The 19,906-nt window shown below is 44.0% G+C and overlaps 1 protein-coding gene across 1 annotated transcript in view; it reads right to left on the bottom strand.

The window, feature by feature from the left end:
• The window catches only part of LOC126161969 (otoferlin-like), a 994,328-nt gene that overhangs the window by 26,103 nt on the left and 948,319 nt on the right, over positions 1-19,906 (bottom strand). The window contains exon 34 of the mRNA XM_049918162.1: positions 11,965-12,143. Within this exon, the coding sequence (XP_049774119.1) occupies positions 11,965-12,143 (179 nt within the window). The remainder of the gene's footprint in view (positions 1-11,964; positions 12,144-19,906) is intronic.

The following is a 19,906-nucleotide window of genomic DNA, read 5'->3' as shown; positions in this document are numbered from 1 at the left end:
TGTGAACTTCCTGTTCCTGCCTTGGACTACCAATGTCCACCACATTTTCAGCAACCTCCGAACCTCCCCCATGTCTCCTCAGAGCTTACAAACCCTGTCTCACAGGCCTACTACATTGACTCCCCCCCCCCCCCCCCCAAAAAAAAAAAAAAAAAAACTCCCTCCCACAAGCACACAGAATCCAAAACCTAATAGACCTGAAACACCATCATCCTTCAAAATCCTCAGCCTAGCAGAAGTATCAATTGTTTCCAGATGCCTCATCTTTTGCTTCACTCCCAAATTCAGTCATGCTGGGCTTGTTAAAGACCTCCTCTCCTTCTTCTGGTCCCTAGAGTGTAAACACTTTTTCACCTCCAACCCTACCAATCAGACTCAACCCAAGACCATGGCTGAACCCTGACTGCCTTGTTTCACTCCTACATCCATCCCCCACTGAACATCATATCACCCCCTGTTAACTTTCCAGAATTTCTTAACCTCTTACCTTGCCTCATCATCATTCCCCAAACTCCTCAACATTCCCAAATCCCTCAACATGCAAATTAACCTTACATCTGCAGAAGGAACCTCAATCCACCACCTACAAACTAATCCCTACCTTATAATCATACCTGCTGACAAAGGCTCCACCACTGTTGTTTTGACTTGCAAGGATTACCTGACAGAAGAACTCCACCAGCTGTCAGATTCATCCACCTACAAACAATGCAACTGTGAACCCATTCCAGAAATCCAGCATGATATCATATCTCTCCTCAAATCCTTAGGCCCACTCTAGAACCTCTTCTCAGAGTTCATCTCTCCTAATCCCTACCACTCCCCATACTTCCACCTTCTACATGCTTCCTAAAGTCCATAAGCCCAACCACCCAGGATGCTCTATTGTGGCTGGTTACTGTGCCCCCACTGAGAGAATCTACACTCTCATAGACCAATACCTTCAACCTATTACCTGCAACCTAACCTCCTACATAGAAGATACCACCCATTTCCTCCACCAACTCTCCACAGTTCCTGTTCCTTTCGCACATGGTGCCTTGCTCATCACTACTGATGCCACATCCCTTTACACTTCCTTATCTAATGCCCATGGCTTTACTGCTATTGAACACTACCTTCCAAACCGACAGCCTCCTTCTTAGTTGCCATGACCAACTGTATCTCATGCACAATTACTTCTCCTTTGAAGGCATTACCTACAAACAAATGAGGGGTACAGCTATGGGCAATTGTATGGCACAATCCTACTACAACCTGTTCATGGGCCACATAGAGGAATCCTTCCAAAACACCCAGAATAACAACCTCTCACCTGGTTCAAGTTCATTTATGGCATCGTGAACTGAACTGAGAGTGAGGACTCCCTATCCACAATCCTCCAGAACCTCAACACTCTTATCCACATTCCTCCAGAAGCTCAACACCTTCTCCCCCATTCGCTTCGCCTGGTCTTAACCCAACAAGCCATTTTCCTCATCGTTGACCTCCATGTCAAAGACGGCTACATCAGTATCCTTGTCCATATCAAACCTATCCTCTGCCCATATCAATCCTACAAACCACCAGCAATACCTCCACATTGATAGCTGCTACCCATTTCACACCATACAGTACAACCACCCATTGCTGTTGCATCTGTAATGATGAGCTAGCCCTCTCGAAATGTACCAAGGGTTTCACTGAGGCCTTTACTGACCGTCATTACTGACCCAAACTTGTACAAAAATAGATATCCTGTGCTTTATATTTCTAGTCATCTATCACCTCCCAAATTCCCACTGTCTGGCCACAGAGGAGCATTCCCCTCATGGCTCAGTATCACCCAGGACTGGAGCAATTGAATTACATTCTCTGCCAGAATTTTGAGTACCTTCTCCTCATGCCCTGAAATAAGAAATGTCCTACCCACTATCCTTCCCACCCACTCCACAGTGGTATATCATTGCCCACCTACACTATATCCTTGTCCATCCCTACACAACACCTGACCTCACTTACCGTGAGGCCATTGTCTAGGCTTTAATTCTATTGAGGCTCTAATAATCTAACCTAAACCAATAACTTTAAGTTAAATTAAAAAAAAAAAAAATCTCACGGAGTGGTCTGGCGCGACCAATAACCACCTCTACCAATAAATTTACTGATAAGAAAACGAAAACAAATAAAGAAATCATGAAGGACAACTCTTAAGCTGAGCGCTGCAAATGCTCTATTAAAATCCCCTATACATCCGCACGCCAAGGCGGCTGCGGAGTGACTGGCGCCCAGACCGGAAGTGCCGCTGGACCCCTGCAGCGGCCTTATCAGCGCGATTGTGCCTTATCACAGTGACAAAAAACAGTTTTCAAGCAACACTAGGCCCCAGTTTGAATCGCGCGCCACAGGCTGCCGAGCGCTCACAGAGACTAAGTCCAAATCAAGGTCACGCGCACTCCAAAGCACGTAGCTGTGTATGACGGCAACCCGCCCACCTCCCCGTACTCCACAAACAACAAAGATCAAATAACTGATAAGACCTTGAGTTTTCTAGAGTTTTTGTGACACAAATACAAAAATCCCATAACAATAACACGTACCGGAAGTGAGTTTTTGAGCAACACGGGTTAAGTAAATATACTGTATGGTCTCCAACAATGAAAGAGACAACAATAATTTTTTAAATCGACTAGAATAAGCTGCAATGTATCAACACTGTATTAACGTGCCACAGCAATGCCTCGGCGACGTGCATGGCGACGTCGCTTGCGGCACAGCATTCCTGTCTATCGTGCTTTGAAGGCAATTGATATTGACTTGGCTGGACCGTTCAATAAACAACAGCTAATTGGAGGTCCAAATGTGTTTCGAGGACTACGCCTGAACTTCACGTGTGATGTACAAGCTCTGTTTGGAGGTAGTACATGGCTGACACTTGCTGTAGTGTGGGGCAACCATTGTGATTATGGTGGCCTTGAAGCCTTTCCAGATGCCAACATTTTATGTTGGAAAACATGGAGTATAGCAGAGACAACAGGACTCTTGGCTAAAGTTCCATATGGTATGCTTGTTCCATCTATGCCATTTGTGTTGAGTACCAGAAGAAAGAAGAAATTAAATGCTGACGAGTATCTGTTTATATGGGCTAAAGTTGGCAATGGAAACTGTAAAATAAAGATTACTGGTGAATGTATGTTGTATTATAGACAATAAATATTGATCCACTTACCCGAGAACCATCCTTATCTATCCTGTGAGATGCCTCATGACTCATATACCTATAATAGACCTAGATGTAAAGCCTGTCCCATACATCTTCCCACCCCTCTAGTCCAGTCATAAACATCACCTATCCCATCAAAGAAAAGGCTACCTGTGAAACCAACCATGTGATCTACAAGCTAAGCTGCAACCACTGTGCTGCATTCTATGTGGCATGACAACCAACAAGCTGTCTATCCACATGAATGGCTACTGAAAAACTGTGGCCAAGAAACAACTGGACCATCCTGTTGCTGAGCACGCCACCCAACATGACATTCTTGATTTCAGTGACTACTTCACAGCCTGTTCCAACCGGATGCTTTCTACCAATACCAGTTATTCTGTATGGCACAGGTGGCAACTCTCCCTGCAATATAATCTACATTCTGGTAACTCTACTGGCCTCAACCTTCATCAGTCATTGTACTTACCCATCTAGCCCCTTCCCTGTTCCCATTCCAGTGTTGCACAGCCCTCTAATCAACCAACACACCCCGTCGTTTTGCTTTTTTTCTGCTCTCCTCGCCCCCCCCCCCCCCTCCCTCTCTTCCCCATCCTCCATCTAACCTCCCAACTACACCTGCTGCCCTACTTTCTTTCCACTTCACCCCTGCCCCCTCCCATTAGTGGTACTTTACTGTTCCCCACTCCTACCCTGCTATCCCTCTCCCTCCCTGCCTCAGGCTCCTGTTAATGCCTCTCTCATCATGCGCTGCTGTTCGCAGTCTGGCTTCAGTTGCCAGTGACTGTGGTGTTGTGTGTGTTAGTCGCATTTGCGTGACAAAGGCCTCATTGGCTGAAAGCTCACTTTCCCAGTCTTTTGTTGCACCTATCTGCGACTCCGCATCTCCACTATATTCTGAGTAGCAACTATCCTTTTTATAATACTGTTACATTCCATCCTGTATTTTCCATTGTTTTATTTTGCCTGGTGGCTTTTCTTCCATCCTTAACCCAATGCTATTTCCTTTTGTTACTATTTTCTGATGCATTACTATACTCAATGTCAATCCTCTCTTGTTTTTCTCTTGTCAATTTACAAACCACACTGCACCCTATAGTTACAAGCCACACTGTATCACTCCTCTCAGCCATGCACAAGAGGCAGCTACAAGTCAGCACTGACTGTTGAAGCAGCATCTCATTTCCCACATTACTCCCACTGATATCAATAATCCTTTACTTTCAAATTGCTCACTCTCCCTCCATCACTCTCACATATTTTCACATGTTATTTCCCATACCTTTCCTGGGTCACACAGACTGTATCTGAACATACCAACCCCTTCCCACCCCCACTCTTTCTCCTCCATATTCCAGTTCACAAGTAATAATTTCACCTAATCTAGTAATGTCTTCCATCCCCCTTCTTCACACTAAGCCAACCCACAGATCTGGAACGCATTACAAGAATTGTACTTTTTTTTTATTTGATCTCACTGTGAGTTCATGCCGATTGCAGTTGGTTTTCACCTTTCACTATTAGTCTATCTCTCCGATTTTACCTTGTTTCCCCATATTTCACCCATTTTTTTCTTTCTGTAATTTTTCACAACATGTTTGCATTTATTTTTGGGAATTTTTTTTGATGAATTCTACATTATTTACATATTTTTACGGGTTTTCTCCAATGCCATGGAACCTTGCTCCTTCCATCTGCGTTAATGCAGAAAAGATTCCTTATCCCTAGCCAGGACTGAGTCCCACATAATATTCCTGTATTGTTGCTTGGCTCATGGAGTCCCTGAAATGGCCTTACCATCCAATCACCCGTGTCCGGCTGCCACCTGTACTTCCACAATGAGCTCCATCTGTTCAGATTCCACCAATTCTTATCCCCTGTAACATAGTCGTGGAAAACCATATCAATCAAACTGTGAAATTCTCCTGCTATGCAATCCTAAATTCCTGGAACCCGTACCACACATTGAAATTCTTGCCCTCCATGAACAAGAGGAACATGCACAATGGCATCTCAGAAAACTCTCCATCCTGCTGTCCATCATACGACGGGGGACCCGAAAGAAATCGGATTGCTGTCATAAAAATTTCATTTATGAACCTTTTAACAAAATTACTTCAGTCACCTTCAAAATACTCTCCATTACATGCGATGCACTTGTCAAGTCTCTTTTTCCCACTGTTGAAAGCATGTTTAGAACTCTTTAAGTTTGATATTGTCCAGTGCCCCTTGCAAAGCTGTTTTTTACCACCTCCACATCATCATAACGTTCCCCTTTTAGTCTTTTTTTCATTCGTGGAAATAGGAAAAAGTCGTACGGGGCTAGGTCGAGCGAATACGGAGTGTGGGGAATAACAGACCACCTCTGACATGCCAAATAGTGGGTCACTTGTAAGGCTGTGTGTGCTGGAGTGTTGTCGTGATGCAGAACCTGTCACCTGATCGCCAAAGTTCTGGGTGTTTCCTCCTCACATCCTCTCGCAGATGCCTTAAAACATCCAAGTTAAAGTGCTGGTTAACAGTCTGGCCAGGGGGTACGAATTCCCGATGCACAATTCCACGAACATAAAAAAAAACAATGATCATCGTCTTCACATTTGACCTCACTTTTCTTGCTTTTTTTGGTCTGCGAGAGTTGGGAGTCCTCCACTGGCTTGACACTTGCTTGGTTTCTGGGTCATACCTGTAACACCAACTCTCATCCCCTGTAATGACTTTGTTCAAGAAGTTTGGATCACGTGCAATCTCTGTTTTCAAGTCCTGACACACATTCATGCGGATGGTTTTTTGCTCCTGTGTGAGAAGGCACGGAACAAATTTAACAGCAACATGTCTCATGTGCCAATCCTCACTCAAAATCCACTGGCACGAGTTCCAACTGATTCCTGTCTCTGCTGAAATTTGGTCAATCGTATTGGCAATGATCCTCGTTGATCTTTTGGTGGACCTTTTCAATGTTCTCCTCATTTCGTGATGTTGAAGGGCGTCCAGAATGAGATTGGTCTTCAACACACATCTCACCATGTTTAAAGTGCCCAAACCACTCGAAAACCTGTTTGCAGCTCATAGCATCCTCCTGGAAAGCTTCCTGAAGCATTTGGTGTGTCTCCATTGCAGTTTTTTTAAGCAGGAAACAAAATTTCACACACACTCTTTGTTCTTTTAAAGTTGCCATAACAACTTCACAGAGGTAACCCGCCAACAGTCAGAGAAACACAATACCACACTTGCACGTTCAGCTCTACACTGACGCCATCTGCACAGCTGTTTCATGTAGGTCTCTACTAACACCATCTAGCATGAGAACCCTGCACTACGTCTAAGAGTGGCAGCGCCCTCGGAGTCCGGTATCTTTTGGGTCCCCCCTCGTATCTACAACAACCTCCAAAACTTCCTCCACATCCCCTCATAGCTGACAAACCCTGCCCTTACTGCATTTACCCCATCTTCTACAATTCTCTCCCACCACCACACAGAAACCAGTATCTAAACAGAGCTGAAACACCATCATGAACCTTTCCTCCAAAACCCTTAGCCCTGAAGAAGCATCAGTCCTTTCCATGGGCCTCACCTTTTGCCCAACTCCCAAATCCAGTAATGCAGGATTTGTCAAGGACATCTTCTATTTCTCCCAGCCCCTAGAGTGGAAACAATTTTTCGCCACCAACTCTACCAGACTCAACCACAGACTAATACTGAACCCTGACTCTGTTACTCCTCCATCCCACTGCCCCCAAATCACCTCCTGTAACTTTTGAAAATTTCTTAACTTCAAACCTTGCCTCAGCATCATCCCGCAAATCCCTTGATGTGCAAACCAACCTTACATCTGTAGAAGAACCACAATCCAGCACCTAAAAACTGATCCTTATCTTATAATCCTAACTGCTCACAAAGGCTCCAGCACTGCTGTTTTGAACCACAAGGATTACCAGGCAGAAAGACTCAACCAGCTGTCATATTTATCCAACACCGTAAACCCATTCCAGAAATCCAGTAGGATTTCCAGTCTCTCCTCAAATTCTTAGGCCTATCCCAGAACTGTTCACCAAAGTCCATCTCTCTCCTCACCCCTGCTACTCCCCACACTTCTGCCTTCTACATGATTCCTAAACTCCACAAACCCCACCATCCAGGATGCCCCATTGTGCCCAGTTACTGTGCCTCCACTGAGAGAATCTATGTTGATGCTACCTCCCTTTGCCCTAACATCCCTAATGCGCATCGTCTTACCACTATTGAACACTACATTTCCCAACACACGATGGATTCCAAACCAACAAACTCCTTCCTAGTCACCATGACTAACTGTATCCTCACCCACAATTACTTCTTCTTTGAAGGCATTATTTACAAACAAATGAGGGTTAATGCCATGGGCACTTGCATGGCACCATACTAAGCCAATCTATTCATGGGCCATCTGATGGAATTCTTCCTAAACATCCAGAATTCCAAACCCCTCATCTGCTTCACATTCACTGACAACATCTTCTTGATCTGGATCAAAGGTGAGGACACCCTATCCACATTCCTCCAGAACCTCAACACTTTCTCCCCCATTCACTTCACTTCGTCCTACTCAACCCATCAAGCCACCTTCCTCAACGTTCAACTCCATCTCAAAGCTGGCTACATCAGAACCTCTGTCCATATCAAACCTACCAACCACCAGCAATACCTACACTGTGACAGCTGCCACCCATTCCATATCAAGGAAGCCTTTCCATACAGCGTAGCCACTCATTGCCATCGCGTCTATAGTGATGAGCTGTTCCTCTTGAAATATACTGAGGGTCTCACTAAGACCTACAGACTGTAATTATGCTCCCAACCTTATACAAAAACAGATCTCCTGTGCTTTATCTTTCCAATCACCCACCACCTCCCAAAGTCCCACCATCCAGCCACAGAGGAGCATTTCCCTCATGCCTCAGAACCACCCAGGACTGGAGCAACTGAAGTACATCCTCCACCAGAGTTTCAACTACCACTCATTGTGCTGTGAAATGTGGAATGTCCTAACCACTATTCTTCCCACACCTCCCACAGTCATATCCCACCACCCACTGAACCTACACAATATCCCCATCCAACCCTACACACCCCTCCTCCTAGCCCTGGTTGTATGGCTCATATCCCTGTAATGGACCTAGATCTAAGACCTGTGTCATACATCCTCCCATAACCAACTACTCTAGTCTGGTCACAAACATCACCTTTCCCACAAAGACAGGGCTACTTGTGAAACCAGTCACCTGATCTACAAGCTAAGCTGCATCCACTGTGCTGCATTCTACACGGGCACAAAAACCAACAAGCTGTCTGTCACCCAGAATGGTCACTGACAAACTGTGGCCAAGAAATAACTGGACCACGCTGTTGCTGAGCATACCGCTTGAACACAATGTTCTTCACTTCAGTGACTGTTTCACAGCCTGTGCCATCTGGGCCCTTCCCGCCAACACCAGCTTTTCTGAATTGCACAGGGAGAACTCTCCATGCAATATGCCCTATGTTCACCTAACCATCTTGACCTCAACATCCTTGACCCATCTAGCCCCTTCCCCATTCCCATTCCAGCACTACACAGCCCTCTATTCCACCGATGCACCAAGTCTTTTTACTTCTCTCCTTTTGCACTACCCCTCCTCTCTCCCCTCCGACTGCACCAGCTACCCTACCCTCTCTCCAACTTGACTCTGCATGCTCCCACTAGCAGCACTTTACTGTCCCCCACTATCCCCTGCTATCCCCCCCCCCCCCCCCCCCCCCGAGCCTCAACCTTACCCCCCAACAGTTGTCTCTCCCATTTTGCACTGCTGCTCACAGTCTGGCTTCAGTTGACAGACACTGTGGTTATATATATGCTAGCTGCATTTGTGTGTGTGTGTGTGTGTGTGTGTGTGTGTGTGTGTGTGTGTGTGTGTGTGTATGTGTATGGTGAGTAACAACCATCCTTTTCGTAATATTGTTACATTCCATCCTGGATTTTCCATTGTTTAATCTATCCTTTTCATAAAATTGTCCTAAATATTAATGTGATACATGCACAATGGTAATCTTTAATGGTTTTCATCTCATTATATCACTTTTTGGATGAGTCAATATACCAGAGATGAAAATCTGACAGGAGCAAACATGGATTTTAAAAACCACCTCAATTATTTTGCAGCTAAGTGTTTTCATAATTTGAAGTTTGTAATCATTTACACTTTCATAACAAATTTGCCCTTTTGAATCTTATCAAATTTATCCATATCTGTCACTTTTAAAAGCTGCACTCAGTAGGAGTAGGTGAATGTGAAAGAAGAAGGACACAGTAATAAATCCTTAAAATGAGTGCCATGTTTTTGACTACAATAGGTAATAACAACTTAAATTGTATCCAAATCAAGGAGTTTCGTTTGTGCTTACAAAGGAACAGCTAAATATATGCCAAGATTGTAATTTTGAATGAGTAACACAGAGAGCAAACTTAGTTCTTACTCACAGACATTGATGCAGTTAATATGAGAATGTCATCATGATATTGTAATTCACTATGTTTCTGTTTGATTCTTCATGAAAAGAACTCTTATTTTTGCACTTATATTATGACACTTTGCAATAAAAAATAACTGAGGATGTTGGTATACTGAGTAATGATAATAGTTTTAATTTCTACAAAACACTTTGGAAATAATGCAATGACTATATTACATTAAAATTTTATTTATAACTACATTTCATATCATAGGTGGGCAACTGGTGGCCCACAGGCTGGATCTGGCCTGTGATTGATTTCAACCCAGCACATCAAAGAAATCTGTGGGTGAGAGAGCAAGGCACTCACATTGTATTCAGGCCAGGATGCACTTTCAGATATTTCTGCCAATGCCCAGCTTACCTCATGTTTGCAGCTCACGCCACAGACCAGTGAAAATTCTGCTTACTTCACACATGCACAGTGTCCTTTCCCTAGCACTGGATTTGGACAACAAAGAGAAACACATTTTCACTATCAGCGTGAAGTTTTGGTTTTTGTTCATGTGGAGAGTAGTGGAAGCAGCTCATCACCCTGAAGACTTGCAGGAAGAAGTATTTCCGCCTCTGGATCAGAGCTAATAGCATGCATGTTACTTACTTCTTACTGTCAAGTCTGTGCTGCACACTGATATATTGCAAATGTTGGTAGTAGGTAACAATGGCACAAAAATTAGCAACCATGTGCTAAATGTGCCAATTCAAGTAACAGGAGCAGGGGATATAACTTGGTGAACAAACTAGTTACGTGTTGTCACTTCACATGTCAAGTTCTGTGATAGTTGTTCATCAGTTTTGTGAAAGTGGGCCCATGTGTCTTTACTGAGAGTATTCATAAAAGTTATGGCCTTAAGGAGAGAAAATTAGATGCTAACTGCTTCCAATTCCAGGAGAAATGGATGGAGGATTATTTTTGTACTATGTTAAAAAGTAAATCTATTTACTTGTAGTGTAGTTGATCACAATCTGTTGTGAAGGAGTATAATATGAAAATGGAGTTTTCTATGCACACAAAACATGCTGGTCAGCAACAGCTTGCAGGGGAATTGCAGAAAGATGAAATTAAAACATTAATTTTTAATTTACCAAACCAAAGACACAGCGTGATAATTTGGTTAAAGCTAGTTTTATAGCGAGTAGAAAAATTGACAGACTGTGAAAGCCTTTTGCTGAAGGCAAATAAAGGTATGCCTCTTGGACATTACAGATGTACTATGTTCTGATAATAACAATGTTAATAACAATAATAAAAGAAAGAGTTCAAACAAATAAGTTTACCAAGATGAACAGTTGATTGTCAAATTGATATGATCAGTGATGACATTAACAAAAATAAAATTGTGTGATCATGCTGTCATATTCAAAGCAAAACAATCATTTTGGATGAGTAAGAGCTTAATTCTAAATCAGTTTGGTGATATTTGACAAGGAATAAACCAGTTTAAAGACATTCATCTGAGTTTTTCTTAAGTGTCACATTCTTGTTTTCCTAATGGACCATGGCAAAATTTGTGTGTTCATTGTATTGGATTTAGACAAAGTATCTATGTTTCACACATGAGTTTTTATGTGAAAAAATATTCATGTTTTCCTGAAGAGATGTATTCTGAAGTAAGTTAAAATATATTATACAACCATAAACAGCCCAGGAAGTGGTACTAGGTTGTGAGCAGTTTGGTTTTAAATTAAAAATTACAAATACTGTAAAACAGCACTATTCACTTCTACTCAGTAGGGGTGCTGCTAGGAAGTCCTCTTACTGGCCATTCACCTAGTTCATAGCATCCATCATGTTAGTTTTGCACAACATTACTGTATTTCATAGTTTTTCACTTTTTTATCAGTGGCATCAATTTTTAATGGTTTCCAGATGAACAAAAAATGTGTATTTTTGGGGATAATTTGTTGGTGTTGCATGCCAGCAAAGGGGTTCCTTTCATACTGGTGCATTACTCCATAAACATTAACCTCATGGATTCTAGGAGTTAGGAGCACTGTTGTTATGTCACATGTAGAGATGGCCCACAAGCTTAAGTAAGTAATGTGAATGAGACCCGTAGGCCACCAAAGCTTGTTCCTGCCTTTTGTAAGTTATAATAACAAAAAGTACAACATTTGAGTGCTTTATATTGAGAAGTTTGTACAGCTGAAAACACAAAGTTCTCACATTAAATAAACCAAAATTAGTCAAAATGAATGAAATTTTATTTTCAAAAAAGAATCATTGCTCTTACCGTTAATTCCATTTCTTCATTTTCTTTCTTAACATAAAAAGGCCACCAGCCTTTTACTCTCTTCTGCTTGAAAATGTTGACCATAGGAACAGAACCATCTGTTTTCAACATGTCCAGTGTACATAGCTTTGAAGATTTGGCTCCTCGTGGGAATCGATTTAAATCAAGTGTAATTGCACCTGTTAAGAGATTTGAAAATATTCAGTAAAAACTACAGTTTCAATAAGAAAGCAGTGAAGCATTTTATTGCTATTCAAATTGCTCAGGATTTTTAAACACTGTCTGTTGGCAGTATGCAATATTCTTACACGGTAGCAATCTTCCTGTATTATTAGATTCTGTTAGCGGTCTGAAAATATTGCCACAGCTGGAGATAGTAAAGATGCATAGGTGAATTGTTTTTCCATGTAGATATTATAGTACAACAGTGGTATAAAACAATAACAATATTGTTACACCACGATTTTAAGCTTTCTACTGTACTCTTAAGGTTATCACCATATTAATAACTAAATACCTCCAGCATCTGTCAGACTCAGCCAGAAGCTATGTATTATTGGGTGATAGAACAATTATTATAATTTAATGCTAGTTTGACTATTGTTGGTTCATTACCATTTGTGAACACCCTATGATTTCAATGGGATTCTCGTTGTTAGTTTTCACACTTGCCATATTTAATGTTGCATCTAAGCTTACATAAAATAAGGCATGGCATATATTTAAAAAAGAACTGAGAGTAATCATGACTAATGTGGACTTTATTAACATTTACTTCCTTCTACACTTAATTTTGGTTTAAGTACCAATTACCACATTTGTTTATCCAGACACTAGACAAAAAACTACAGACTTGAGACAGCTTTAGTAGGAATGAAGGCAGCAAACAATAAATTTTAGATGGATGCTGCCATTACATTAAAATTATGTGACATCAGTTACACATAAACACAGAAACAGTTAACAATTCACAGCAAGAGGATCAGTCTGCTAATGGAAGCTAATGACAATGTATGCTGATAATGTTAGCTCATAGTACCTAAAATGTTATAAATTAATTTGGACATATCATACTAAAAACTTGAAACATTATTCAGTTGCTATTGGTTCACTAATATTATTTGTTAAATCAAGAACTGTACTACTTTTGGAATGTCTAACTTCTCATTTTATTATCATATGCATTAACCAGAATATTTTATACTTGTGTCTAGGTTTGATGGAGGAATAGTTTGGATCATGTAGAAGTGAAATTGAATACAAATAGAATGTAGTACTTGCAATGTAATAAAATTTAGCCAAGAGCAGAGGAGAAGAAGGGGCTGTTATTGAGAAAATATAGTTCCAATTCACTTGATGTATAATAAATAGTGGTGTTGTACCCACAACTGGAAGGGTCGTGGGGTGGTCGTGAACAAAAGCACAGTGGGACCAAATGGGAGCGGCCCACAAACAAGCAAGACAGACGAATGGGAAAGAATGGACACACACAATGACTGATGACTGAGCAAGACACCAAGAACAGCAACACGCAAGAAGCAACGGGGTCACAAATGAAAACCTCACGAAATGAACAACATCCACTCAGACACAGAAACAAGCAAAGCAAACACGATGTCTGTAAGCGAGATATTGAGAGACTCACACGAATATCAGACTGCCTCACTGAGAGAAAGGCAGGCGCTTAAATACATGATAGGGTACATCGCTATTGGCTGCTGGAACTACGTGTTCCGCAGTAGCACCTTCACATTATACGCAGGGCCAGGAGCACACGCAGCCACAGCATAGGGTGCGACAGCTGCAGAGACCTCTAGTGGTAATCGAGGTCCATGCTATCTGGTGAGGATTCGAAATCCGCGGCGCTTGGTGCCAGATCCCCCCCCCCTCCCACTGAAACCTGTGCATAGGGGCAGAAATGCCCCGGACAGTGCCGCAGTGGTCGGCAGATGGGAGAGGACCCGGGCTTGTCAACCGCCATTGGTGGCAAGGAAGGGACGCCCGAGATGTTCACGATGGCTGACCCAGAGGCCATGTCAGCAGAGGGAGCTGCTGATCCAACTGGGGGCAGGGAGGGCCGGCAGCAGGCTCATGGGGAGACAGCAACTGAGGGCAGTGGCATGACTCGAGGACCACATCTGTACCTGAAGGAGGCAGCGGAGGAGGAGGTGGCAGCGGGAGTCCCGCAGGGATACGCAGACAGAGCTGGTTATGATGGTGGTGCTGCAACTCTTTCGACATCTGCACTGACGTCACATGCTGCCCCTGGGACGTGACAACCTTGGCGTGTGTCCAACCCACCTTGCTCCCGTACATGTGGGCTCACACAGCCATGCCGGGGGTGTAAAGCTGAGAGGGCTGGAAGCAGGGGTGGGAGGGGGATGGCATCAGCAAATGGAGCAGGGTCCACAGCTGTTGCCCATGGAGGAGCTCTGCTGGACTAAGTCTGTCAATTGGCTTGGTGCGATAGGTACTCAAGAACAGGGTGAGGGCCAACGAGGTGGGAGATGTTTCGACTGCCTTCGTCAACTGTTGTTTAAATGTGCGGACAAGCCTCTCTGCCACACCATTGGAGGAAGGGTGGAAAGGCAGGCTACAGACTTGTTTGATACCATTGGCCTGATAGAAGTCGTGGAAGGAGGATGCCATCAATTGGGGGCCATTATCGGAGACCAATGTGTGAGGCACGCCCTCAATGGCTAGAACCTGGGCCAGGGCCATGAGTGTGGCTGCCGTGGTGGTGGACGCCATGCAAATGACATATGGGTATTTGGAGTAGGCAACAATGATAAGTAATCACAAGGACCCCAAAAACGGGTCCACAAAATCGAAATGGAGGCAATCCCAGGGCTGGCAAGGCACAGGCCAAGCTGCGGATGACTGAGAGGGGCTTGCGTGGTGACATGCACACACAGTGCTCCCAAGAACAAGGCGGTCAATATTGCCATCGATGCCGGGCCAATACACAGGGTGGCGAGCCAAAACTTTCATGCAGGACGTACCCCCGTGCCCGCAGTGCAACAAACTGAGCACTTGATGCCGAAAATCCGGAGGGATGAACACCCGATGTGTGTCTGACTCCGTGTGCAACAGAAGGATGTTATTGATCACAGAGAGTCTGTGGGACATGTGGTGCCAGGGGCTGAAGTTGGTCCGCATCTGATTAGTAATATAGGAGGGCCACCCGTGGACCATTTATCACAGAAACTGCCGCAAGATAGGGTCTCAGCATGTAGGTGTGGCAATGTGAGCAGCCATAAGAGACAGACCATACAGTGCATCCCAGCAGGCAGAATCAATGTGAAAGCAGAGGACCTCCTGTTGGTCAAACGCAGGATTGGAGCCTGCAGGGAGACATGACAAAGTGTCCAAATTGGCATGGTGGGCGGTGGGCCTAAGGTAATTCTGTAAAAATAATGTCCAGTGCTGGAGACGTTTAGCCGTCCACCCTGGAAGGTGAGAGTGGGGTCTGAAAAATGTGCTAAGGGTTTGTGGTCCATAAGGAGGGTGAACTTTGCCCGAAAGAGATAGGTGTGAAATTGTTGGGCAGCGAACACTATTGCCAGGGCCTCCTTTTCAATCTGGGAGTAGATCTGTTGTGCTGGGGTCAGCGTCTTAGATGCATAAGCAGTGGGCTGTTCTCATCCACCAGCATTCCACTGCATGAGAATGGCCCCAATGCCGTATGCCGATGCATCAGCTACCACAACCAAGGGGCGGTCCAGAAAGAAGGGAGTAAGGCAAGGGGCGGACTTCAGCATCACCTTCAAATGTAAAAAAGCCTGGTCACAGGCAGGAGCCAATCAAAAGGTACCCCTTTGCAGCACATGTGATTGAGGGGTTGAGCAACGCAAGCAGCCTAGGGTAAGAACTTGAAGTAATAAGTAACCTTGCCCAAAAACACCTGGAGTTCACATAAGTCCATGAGATGAGGAAGGGCCTCAATGACCACGACATTACAACCCGAAGGGCGATTGCCATCTTTGCTAAGCAGTGGCCTAAGTATTCCACTTCCGGTTGAAAAAAACAACACCTGTCCAGATGACAGCATAAATCTGCAGATTGCAGAGCGTGTAATAAGGCGATGAGGTTCTGCAAATGTTCTTGGTGGGAATGCTCGCTGCCCAAGATGTCATCCAGATAATTCATGCAGGCAGGAATAGGTTGCATAAGCTGCTCCAGGAACTACTGGAAAATGGCCGTCGACAAAGAGACACCAAACAGAAGGCACTTGCCCTGTACAATACAAAAGGCGTGTTGATAACTAAGATGTTCTGGGAATCAACATCCAAGGGTAATTGGTGGTATGCCTCAGCCAGGTCAATCTTTGGAATGTACTCTCCACTGGCAAGCTTGCCAAGAAGGTCTTCCTGTTGGGGAATGGGGTAAGTATCTACAAGGGACTCAGCATTGACAGTAGTGCTGAAGTCCCCACACAGCCAAAGTGACCAATTGGGTTTCCATATTACCACCAATGGTGTCACCCAGGCACTGTATGTCACAGGCTCCAGAACGCCAGCAGCCTGGAGCTGATCAAGTTCCCGCTTGTCTGCTGGCCATAAGGCCACCCGAAGGAGTCGGGCCTGGAAAAAGTGAGGCTGCGCATCTGGTTGAAGTGGGACGTGCACCTGAAAATCAAAAGCACATCTGAGATCCAGTGCAAATAACGATGCAAAAACTGAGCACAGACCGTCCAAGTCCTGAAAACGAACAGCCTTGGAAATGACCTTAACTTCATCGGAAGTTGAAAAGCCAGACAGTTGAAGTGCATCCACGCCAAAAATATTTGAAGCCGATGGATGGTCAACAAAAAATAGGGTAAGGAGCCAGGGAAAATATTTTTACCTCACCTGGATGATGAACTGCCCAAGAAGGGGAATGGAACCAAACACCGAGAGGGAGAGCCCGGTCGGGCATATGTCACCATATTATTCAGGGAGACGGTGGCCCCAGTGTTGACCTGAAAACTGACATTCTCAGTGAAAAGGCAGAGCATGAGGAAAAGCTTCTGCACTGATGGGTCATCCAGTGGGACGACAGATTGCAGAGCATGTACGGTATCTTGAGGCCCAGGAGGGGCAGGACTGGAGTGAGTCAAGTGACTATGACAAACCAATTGGATGTGGCCCTCCTTGTCACACAGCATGCACGTTTTCCAATGTGCTTCATAATGTGCGGTAAAGCACTGTGGGCAAGATGGAAGTGGGCCAGTGACGAGGGGCAACCGGAGGCGCCACTGCCATAGAGATGTTGGACAAAGAGGAGTCCCAACAGCGCTGGCCTCTGGTGGCTGGGTGACATTGACGTCACGAGGGCAGAACCCACCAAGACGTGTCGATTGACGCCACTTGCGGCCGTGCCATGAGACACTCATTAGCCACCTGAGCAATCTCAAATGAGTGGCCAATGCGGAGAATCTCTTCCAAGGAGGGGTATCGAGCTTCAGTGCTGCAGGATTAGAAGCCAGCTGAACCACCACATTCTGGATGAGAGAGTCCACATATGAAGCCTTGCACTGCCGATTGGTGCACGTAAAATAGCATCGACAGCTGAGACCCTGCAGATCCGTGACCCATGAATGATACAATTGACCAGGCTGTTTATGGTACTGGTGGAACTCCATCTGAGAGGTGAACACATGGTAGCGTTGTGAATAATAGTTTGTCAGCAAAAGGCATATTTCTTGGAAAGAGAGAGCCACAAGATCAGACAATGGTGCCAACTTGCAGATAAGAAAGAACGTGTCTGGGGAGGACCAAGACAAAAACAACGACTGCTGCAAGGAGTCATTTGTGACTTGAAAAGTCGCAAAATGTTGTTTCAGCTGATGTAAATATGTTTCCCAGTCTTCTTTAGCGTCATTAAATGGGGGGGGGGGGGGGGGGGGGGGGGGGGGGGAAGGAATGATGGCAAACGTGGGAAAGCATCGGACACCTGAGGACTCAGAAGTTGTTGTGGCAGTGCATCCCTTGCATCAACTTTGTCCATTAGCAGCTGCAGTGACTACTGTAAGATATAAACTGGGGCTGCTGCTGCTGCTGCTGCTACTGCATGAGCTGCTGCTGTTTCTCCAGAAGTAAGACCTACTTTGACCTCATACTAACAACTACCACCATTTACTTTGTCACCAAAATATTGTAACTGTGGAGTGGCCGTGAACGAAAGTGCAGCAGGACCGAATGGGAGAGGCACGCGAACAAACAAGACAGACGAACAGGGAAGGATGGACACACACAAAGGACGACCAAGCAAGACACCAAGAAGAGCAACACACAAGAAGCAATGGAGTCACAAGAGAAAACCTCATGAAATCAACAACATCCACTCGGACACAGAAACAAGCAAAGCAAACATGATGTCTGTAAGCGAGATATCAAGAGAGTCCCATGAATATCAGACTGCCTCGCTGAGTGAGAGGCAGGTGCTTAAATACATGATAGGGTACATCATTATTAGCTGCTGGGACCACGTGCTCCACAGTGGCGCCCTCACATTATACGCAGGTCAGGAGCATGTGCAGCCACGACTTATGGTGCGATGGCTGCAGAAACCTCTAGTGGTAATGGAGGTCCATGTTGTCTGGCATGGATTCAAAACCCACGGTGCTTGGTATGACAAGTGGAGACATAGTAATATGCATAAACAGAGTAATTTGAAAGAGTAATAATGAAGATTTGAGAATAACGTGATGACAGATATTAAATAATAATATTCAAAGAAAAATAACAAGGCAGAATGACTGGCCAGTAATTTAATAGGTATACTTTTAAATACTACTGATAGGTACACATAAAAGTACACAAGAACTATCACATCTTTTAAAATACCTAGTTTCTTCCTCAAGGAGTAAAGAGGGATAGCCTGGGAAGGTTGGAAAGGAGAAACGGGTCACTCAGACCCTTGGTTGAGAGGTATCCGCAAATTGTAAGAAAGTGGGTGGTATTGTTGAAATGACAGGTATCAGTGGGGGACGCGGGTCACACATAGTACATTTATAAACATTGTGCTTCACTCTAGAGAAGTTAAAACGACAACATGAGAGGCAAAAATGGAGTAATAGTAAGAGAAACAATACATAAATAATAAAGTTAAAAACAAGAAGGGAAGTAGAAAAGTAGACGGGAAAAACCAGAGAAAGAGAGAAAGCGGAAGGGGGTGGGGGGTATAATATGGTTAAAAACAAGAAGGGAAGTAGAAAAGCAGATGGGGAAAACCAGAGAGAGAGAGAGAGAGAGAGAAAGGGGAAGGGGGGGTGGAGGGTATGCAGATAAAGATAATATGTAACAAGTAGTTAGGTAAATATATATAGGAATAATACAAAAAAGGCCCCAACTCCAAAAGTCTCATAAGCATGCCAATACATTACTTCAACAAGTCTATGAGTTTCTTAAGAAAATCCCAGGAATCAGATCATCTTTCAGTTTGCAGTATCCAGTGAACTATTTTTTCTCATTTCTCATAAACCAGGCTCAGTACTACTATGTCCATACATAATTGCAGGAAGATAAGTTATTATTACTTGCAGTAAACTCTGTTTGATGAATCAAGAGAAAAAAATTACTCTTTATCCAATGCCCTGGGGACAAATAAGAAAATATGGGTGCTAAGTAACTAAATCATACTAAAGAAAACAACTAAATAAAATTCGACATTTCCTGTACTGATGGCAGACAATTTCACAAAATTGCAGTTTTTTACATCACAGTCCATGAAATATTAAGGAATCTACTTTCACGTGTGCGTCTTGTCAAGGCCACAATAATGAGTAAATCTTGCCATTAAGCTTCTGTTAAGTGCACTACTTCGCTTAATGCCAAATTGCTTTTGATAGTGAAGCACTTTTCCTTATGTCTGCTGCTAACTGAAACTACCTTTTGTTCTGCAGTGTGAATTCATCATGTATGAAATTACACTGTTGAACATTTGGCAATCTATTCAAGGC

The sequence above is a fragment of the Schistocerca cancellata genome, chromosome 1, assembly GCF_023864275.1.
Source record: "Schistocerca cancellata isolate TAMUIC-IGC-003103 chromosome 1, iqSchCanc2.1, whole genome shotgun sequence".
Lineage (NCBI taxonomy): Eukaryota > Metazoa > Arthropoda > Insecta > Orthoptera > Acrididae > Schistocerca > Schistocerca cancellata.
The sequence above is the reverse complement of the archived record's forward strand: the minus strand, read 5'-3'. Positions and strand labels throughout refer to the sequence as shown.